Source organism: Gossypium hirsutum, chromosome A08 (genome assembly GCF_007990345.1).
Source record: "Gossypium hirsutum isolate 1008001.06 chromosome A08, Gossypium_hirsutum_v2.1, whole genome shotgun sequence".
NCBI classification, from domain to species: Eukaryota; Viridiplantae; Streptophyta; class Magnoliopsida; order Malvales; family Malvaceae; genus Gossypium; species Gossypium hirsutum.
Window position 1 is genome coordinate 81,340,611 of NC_053431.1, and position 8,092 is coordinate 81,348,702.

Genomic DNA, 8,092 nt, shown 5'->3' on the forward strand with positions numbered 1-8,092 from the left:
TTTAGAACTAATTTAATTTTTCTAGTAAAAGGAAAAACCTATGTTTTACATTGAATTGCCCAAAGAAAAATCATTTTATCTTTTTAAGTTTATTTACTTTTCCCTAAAAAAAACCTAAGTTTTCCTTATAAATTCTAAGAAAAAGTAACCAAAATAAAAACGATTATTAACTATAATACTTAAAATAAAATGATTTTTTTTAATTTTAATGCCTAAAATGAAAACTTAAAAAGTTATGTGATTAATTATATAATTTTACCCTAAAATAATAAATATATAACTGTATTTGAAACCTTCTTATAGATTAATTATCACATTTTTATCTTATTATATAAATTTTATATATCAGTTTATACAGATGGACACATTAATATTACCTTTTAATATCATGATAAATATTATCTTTTAAAATATTGTTTCTTCATCATCATTATCATCAACTTTTTTTTTTTTTACAAGTGAACAATTATATTACAATTTAAAAAAGGATGAAAAAATTTATAAACATCATCACTTTTATATTAAGTGCATGCCAAGAGTTTGATTAAATTGATATTACCTATCACTTGGATCTCAATTTAATTGAAAAATTACCAATAATATATTTTTTTTCAAAATGACAATTATTGTTATGGGAGCATTTTTATCTTGTCTCTTTATATAAAATAAAAATATACATTTATGATAAGATCTATACCAAAGATATCATAATTTTCAATATCTTAACTTTACCATATTAATCACAGTCTCTTTTTTAATAGACATGTGTGTTTCTTTTCATATGCATTTTTTAGACATGATGTGTCAAAATCTAGATTTGGTCCTATTGTAAAATCAAGGTAGTTTTACTCATTTTTGTATCATTTTTCTTTCTTACATATACAAAACAAGATAATGGCACACCCAGATAAAAAAATTTCATGTATTACTAGATAATGGTATACCCATGGTGAAAATATTTATATAAAGAACTTATAAAAAATTGATATAAAAATTAAATGTGATTTTAGTTAAGAATCAAGATGACATGTGTTTAAATATCATAATTTTTATTATATGTGTATATATATTAGAAATATCAAAATATAAATACATAAATATCTTTAGAATAATATTTGTTGTTGTATAAAAGAGATGACATTTTTGTAATTTAATACTAAATTAAGACTTAGTTGATTTGTGTCACCAACTCGATCAAAACTTTAAGGTTAAAATATGTCATAAATCTTTGTACTCTTCACAAATTTGATATTTAATCCTTATACTTTTATTTTCAAAAATTTAATTTCTCTACTTTTTAAATTTTAAAATTCAAATCTAATTGTTAACACTATTAATTGTCCTTGGTAAATTTGTTAGTGTACAATTTGAAATTAAAAAAAAAAAAAACAAGTGTTGATAGCCAATTACCTTAAAAAATGTTGTCATAATAAACATGAATTTAACAAAATAATTTTAACAATATTAACAATTAAATCCAAATTTTAAAATCTGAAAAATAAATGGACTAAATTCTTAAAAATAAAAAAACAAAAACTAATTCATAAATTTATGAATAATACAAAAACTTATAGCATATTTTAACCAAACCTTAGTATATAGTATAGAAATACAAATAAAAAATTGATATAAAAATAAATAAATGTATATGAAAATAACCCACTTACATAAATATAACATCACTTTAAATTTATACACTTCCATAACTTTTTGAATTTTTTCTATTGACATTGTTAACAATTATTAAAATTTATCAATATAATTATATTTTGACACGTATGAAAAGTTTTGAATCAACAATTTTAACAATTTGATTTTTTTTTAAATGTATGGAGATTTTTAATTTACTCAATTAGTATAATCTACATGAATACAATATAAAATATGACCGTCAAATTATTATAGTATTAATGTTTTTTTACCAAACTGTAAAAATGATCAAAATATCAGTTGAGATGCCAAATAAATAGCTTAACCAGACAGTATTCCAAAAATTTTGATAATATACAGGAGTCAAATTAGATCCGAGGAAATATGAAAGTAATGCAAATAAACTAAAAAAGAAAAAGAAAATGAAAGGTCCATACATAAAGCAACAATTAGCCCGTAATGATACCCGCCAGAATATCAGTCTTACCTCGTGCATAAATTGTGTAAACTAAGCGGATGGCGTCAAGCCATCCGTCTAGTGATTCCCACGAGTCAGCAACCTGAAAGCAACAACAGAAGATGGTCACTAAAGCCATGCCAAGATAGCAGCATCCAAAGGAAAAAAATGGGTAATAATTATCAAGTTTTCCGACAGGTTTGAGATGAAATTTCTAGAATGCAAATTGAAAAGCACGATACTTACCAAGAAAACTTGACCAGAGGTGGTATCGATACAGAGACCTGCACCTGGGGGTAAAGTCAGATCAGCACATGCTGATACAGAAACAATATCTGGAATATCAACTCTTATAGCCCTTTTGTCCATATCTGTTACATCTGAAGTTCTTCCAGAGAGGCTCCGGGTAATTTGTCTCTGATCAACCCTGATGACCTGCTCCATTGGAAAAATTGAAGAGGATACGGACATGGACATGGACATGGACATGGAGAAACGTAATCAATGTCTGAGCAGATCTGTCCTTTTACTACTCTAAGTTAGGGTCACTATTTAAGCAATTAAACAGAAAAGCAATACATGCTAGGACAAGTGGCTACAAACAAGCAGTGAACACTATAATACACTCCAAATTCCAAAGGAACTTACAACAACATAATTTCAGCCATTAACTATCAAAATATGTTTGACAAAACTAACGTCCATGGTCAGGCAAAAATGAATGAAAATTGATATCAATTAGGCACGGACAACAAAAAGACCAAACAGTTTCTTTTTACCTGTTGAAGTGCTTCATGATTCAAAAAGAACTCTGTTCTCTTCCAAGCACCATGAGGAGCCATTGAATTTCCTGCTGGTGGTGCAGTAAGATAACCATCCTTAAGATGGGGTAAAGGTAACTGTCAAAATTTTATTTCAGTTAGACATAATATTAAATGAGTTGCCCAGCCAATTCAATTAAGAAGAAACAGAGTGATGGCTTCCGCAATAATAGTTCTCTTAACCAGGTGAGCCATCTGATTTAAACATGAACGAGCAAATGAGAAAAAAATAATCTTCAAGACAGGCACTCGAAAATGAAGAGGGTGAAAGAATACAATTACAGTAGCTTGCAATTACATTTTTAAATAAAATTATGTTTCTTATGATTTGAATACAAGATCACTAAGCCAAGGAGGTATTGCTAGGCCAAATCAGTGTATGCTATGTTTGGGAACATCAATTGGATTTCATTTGCTATATATAGTGAGAATGAAGCGCATACATTATATATAAAAATTAAGATTCAATATGATTACATATTTGAAAGGTATAAAAGCATGATTTTCAAAATCACAAATATGTATGGGAGTTTTAAATTCACCACCAAAATAGGCATCTGACAAATCCAAGAACCTGCAAAATAATCACAAATTTTACATTTATATGTGTTCTATCACACAACCTTTTTTAACTTCAGATTTTCAAACAATGCATCCTCACTTATGTTGCGAGGAAAACTAAATGAACATTGTTGGGGGTCAGCATGGATTGGCCAATCATTGAATAGGTTCACATTTCAAGCCAAAGGAATACTATTTGAAAAAGCATTGGAAAGCATGTGGTCCTTATACTGAAAGGATATTTTGCATCAAACCGAAGTTTCTGGTGCAGCTCAAAGATATAGTTGTGGTGCACTAATAATTGACAGTTAAAAACAGCACTAATGACTGACAAGAAAGAACTGCAGAACTAGAAGGATTACACCAAAAATACTCCTACAGTAGTAATAAATGCTAATTAACCAGGTAAAGGAACAGAAGATCGTTTTCATTCTAACAGACTCAACATTTCTTATGGAAGATTCAATCAATTTAGAAAACAAAATAAACCTAAAAATACACTGTTGAAAGATTATATACTGACCATTGAACGAACAAGCCTCAAGGCACTGCTGTAAACCTGGATGTATTTAAAACATCAAATAAGAACATATCCACAAAACTAAGATAGGAAATCAAAATGCAGAACACTGGAACTTTTAAATTAAGGAGAAAATTAAGAAGTATAACATTAGCTTTCTTTAGTAAACTCGTGACAAAATTTCATTAGCCAATAATTGAGCCACATATATAGCCTGAATGTAGGGTAAACCTCAGTAGTCCAGAAAAATACATTGATCTCTTACCGAGTAATTTGGTTTCAGTGCATGAGCAGCCGCAATATAGATAGCAGACTGGCTATACAGCTCATCTGGGGAAACTTCTTTCAGATTCGGCGAACCTTGTCTTAAGGTATCCTCAGCTAGTCCATACTGCATTAGGAATAGAAATATTTCAATTTCCAAATCAATGCTTCACTTGTTTGAAATTTCACTTGATAAGGTCATTATCTAATCTCATTAATTTCAAAAATGAATGTATCATAGGTGAGAATAGGATCATGCCATCCAGTATCACGACTAGTAATAACCAACAAACTTACCAGAACAGTTCCAAGGTTGTATATTGCTCGATGGAAATCAAATTGCAACTGTATTGCAGCACGAAACTGCATTTAAAGCAAAGGGAATTGTAAGAATTGAAATGCAAAGTGAACTTCTTTTAGGACTTATCAGATGTCAAATGACTTTTGTACCTTACTAATTGCAGTCCTGACAATTTTTTGCTTCTCCCGAGCTGGAACAATTGCACTGAGTTCCTAAAGCATGCATGATAGAACATGAAAGTAAGCATAGCGTTCTAGGATTTCATAGAAGTAGACTCAGAAATTTGAAAGATACAGCAATAAAATGAAGCTGATTACAATATCAACATCACTAAAACAGGGTTTACCTGAAGAGCAAGTCCCCAATTGTTTAGAGCCTGAAAGAGATTTAAGAATCCTTAAAACCACTAAGATGTAGAATAAAAATGAAAGATGTAGTCATTCTAGTTGGGAGAATTACAAGACTAAAAGAAACAATTACTTCTAATATACCTGGGGGCTATTCCAGTTGAGCTGGACAGCTTTTTCATAGTTTTTTGTTGCCTGAAAACCCATAACAATAGGATTAGGCTCTATCAAAGTAAAGGACAACGCTTTTATTACTAAAGCAAGGCATTCCTTTGAAAACACCAAGGATTTCTACACAGCATGACTACAAGGACAATGTGCTTCAGCACTAATTTCCAGAATGACTGTATACCAAAACTCCAAAGTAAAATCCAGTTCCATGGTTCGTTGGCCTTGCTAAATTAGATTATATAACAGCATGCAGCTAACATGAAACATAAAGAGGAAACAAGATCTTATCCACACATGGAAAAGGTTTTCCATGACAAGACACCAAGATTTGCCTATAAAGGACTAGTATTGTTCATACAAAAGTCTAGCATGACTAAGATATCAAAATTATAAAGTAAGAACCTGCTCCCATAGTTCTTCAGCCTCTTTGGTCCGACCACGCATTTTTGCTCGATCAGAGATTGCTATAGCCCAGTTGTAGAAAGCCTGTCATGCAATGAAATTGCATCAAAGTCATGAATGAATATCATTAGTGTATATATTATACAGCTCTACACTTATTTCAGTAAATTCTGTTGTGCATTCAGTTTCTTATCTGGCTTATGCACTCTGAGCAGTCATCATGCCTTTTTTAATTGAAATGGAACTTAAAAAAACCAAAAGATCATAGTAATGCAATGGATCATCAGCAACATGAACAAGCACACATACATCATGAAGTGTTGGGCAAAGACGAGTAGCCTCGTCATACTTTTTACAAGCCTCCTCTAGCAAGGCATCTTTAGAAGGTGAAGTAGAATCTGGACTAACATTATCTGCACTTTCCTGCAAGCCAAATAAGAACAGAAAGGACATGATATGAGAAATCTGCATCATTTTGCAACCATTACAATATGCTTAAATTGACAATGTTAAGGAGGCTGCCCTTGCTGTATAATAATAAGACATGATAATCATTCTGAATGATGTTAAGCGAACATCAACATTAACCAGTATCTCAAACCTGAAGAACCAATGCCCAATTGTAGAGAGCATCATAATCTTCTGGGTTTCTCTCCAGTGCAGTAGCATACCTACAAAATTTGACTGAAAATCAGTACTATTGAATAGCAGACTCTAAAGCGGCAACATATCAAGCTCAATATGGAAGTAAAGTGTGAAAAGTGTATAAAAATAAGATGACAGTACCTCCTGGCAGCATATATAAGAATCCGTTGACGAGACCTGCCTTCCTCATCAGTACCAGTGACACTATTGATCAACTCCATTGCAGCATTATTTTGGTAGGACTGACATTGCGTGTTTTCTTGACTGAAGCATATATAAATCATGTAGTAGACAATGGTATCATTCACAAGCAGAAGAAACAAGGATCACATCATATTTACTCCAACAAGACTAGGAAACCTTTACTGCATGAATGGCGGCATATGAAAATGAACATAAACTGAATTCTATAAAGTGCAAAATCCCAAAACCAAGGATTCCTTCATCGAAGTTGGAAAAGATTAAGATTACAATTGATGCCGAACTTGAAATTCAGAACTAATTTAATGACTCGAAAGCAGGAAAAAAAATCTAATTGCATCTGAAGTTCAAAGATAACGAGCTTCTAACATAACAATCATGTTCAAGAGTAATGGAAGACCTTTGATGGGAGAACAGTTGCTCATCCATGCAATTAATGAAAATGAACTCGTAGACTAAAAGGAAGAGTACGCCTTAATTGCATCTAGTAGTTTGCCAATAGATAATCAAGAATCAAAATTCTGTAACTTCTCTGTTCGGGATATAAAAGAGAAACAGCATAATTTTAGGTTCAGTTGAAACTCGAAGAATTCTCCACATTTAATTGAGGAGAATAATCAACGGGGACCTTCAAAGATCGAAAGATTTGTACGTTGAAATCTCGTTAAATCCAATTACAAATTAAAGAGTGTAATTTTTTGATCAACTGAAACTCGAAAAGAGAAGGAAAAAAGAAAGTACCTGTAAGGAGAACCTGCATCATCTTCGTCGCTTTTCAATTCACTTAGCAATTCTCTCATCGTGAAAGTCCGGTTCTCGTCATCTTTACGCCGCCCTGGAGGAGCAACTTGGTCGGTTGAAGCTTGTTTGGTCGTCTCATTCGATTGGATCGAGCTCTCATTGTTCGGCTCCGGCTTCGGATCGACATCAGTTACCACAGGTTCCGGTTTCAGTTCCTCTTCCGGTTGTTGTTCAGGTTGAGATTCTACTTTCAATTCCGATTCCGGTTCGGGCTCGGGCCGGGGTTGTGGCTGGAAACCATTTTGAAGTTCGGATCCCTCAATCGTTTCGGACATAGCGTTGAACGAGAGATTTGCGTGCAACGCCAAAGCGGAATCCAAGAAGATCTGAAAGAGAGAACTAGAAAATATAGCGTGTTGAAGCCAAGATCCAATGCAAAAAAGGAAGTTACTTCAGCCGGGCCGTAATAAGTCGCAGTAAAAGTAAAACATGGTAAGCTACTATGTAAGAGTACAACTGTTATCTTCAAATGCCAAGATTCCTCCCTCATTACTAAATTTTAATGTATTGAAACCTAAGTTCGCAGGGTGGTGTTGACCATTTTCCGGAAAAATCATTATTAAAAAACCTAAATTTTGAACACGATATTAAGCTTTAAAAAATAATTAAGTTGGTTTAAAAAAATGGTTCGGGCATAGCTTTTTATATTCAAAACCAAAATACAACATTTCTTATGTAATTTATATGACATCAAACGAAATATACTTATAATTTAAATATTAATTTTTTTAGAAATTTAATTAAAAAATATATAATGGTTATAATTATATAATCGTTAAATATTAAATAAAAACAATTATTTTTTTAAAAAATAATATATATATATGAAAGTGCTAACGAACTTAAATGAATTATTTATAAATATGGGTGAATTTAGTTGAAATTTGAAATTTATATTTTTTTTCTAAGTTAAAATTGGAAATTTATTATGGTATTAATATTATGGGCCTA

At 31.5% G+C, this 8,092-nt stretch overlaps 1 protein-coding gene across 2 annotated transcripts; it reads right to left on the reverse strand.

The window, feature by feature from the left end:
- Nucleotides 1-1,950: 1,950 nt before the first annotated feature.
- LOC107948140 (protein HLB1) lies at nt 1,951-7,700 on the reverse strand. Of its 2 annotated transcripts, XM_016882609.2 has the most exons (14): nt 7,082-7,700; nt 6,281-6,403; nt 6,096-6,165; nt 5,804-5,917; nt 5,495-5,578; nt 5,066-5,116; nt 4,921-4,950; nt 4,724-4,786; nt 4,571-4,636; nt 4,275-4,400; nt 4,013-4,048; nt 2,887-3,006; nt 2,354-2,542; nt 1,951-2,210 (listed from the first exon to the last, which is right to left on the reverse strand). In XM_016882609.2, the coding sequence occupies exons 1-14, from the start codon at nt 7,414-7,416 to the stop codon at nt 2,100-2,102; spliced, it is 1,518 nt and encodes a 505-aa protein (XP_016738098.1). In that variant the 5' UTR covers nt 7,417-7,700; the 3' UTR covers nt 1,951-2,099. The 2 variants fall into 2 exon arrangements, with proteins under 2 accessions (XP_016738098.1, XP_040930427.1); XM_041074493.1 differs by lacking the exon at nt 1,951-2,210 and having other exon boundaries at nt 2,472-2,625; nt 7,082-7,626.
- Between the last annotated feature and the right edge of the window lie 392 nt (nt 7,701-8,092).

Excerpts from the sequence above, each read along its gene's own strand:
- LOC107948140 (XM_016882609.2), bottom strand. The coding sequence starts at position 7,416 with ATGTCCGAAACGATTGAGGGATCCGAACTTCAAAATGGTTTCCAGCCA. Across the intron at positions 4,951-5,065 it reads TCAACTGGAATAGCCCCCAG|GCTCTAAACAATTGGGGACT; the intron begins GTATATTAGAAG and ends AATCTCTTTCAG. Across the intron at positions 2,211-2,353 it reads CCTCTGGTCAAGTTTTCTTG|GTTGCTGACTCGTGGGAATC; the intron begins GTAAGTATCGTG and ends TGTTGCTTTCAG.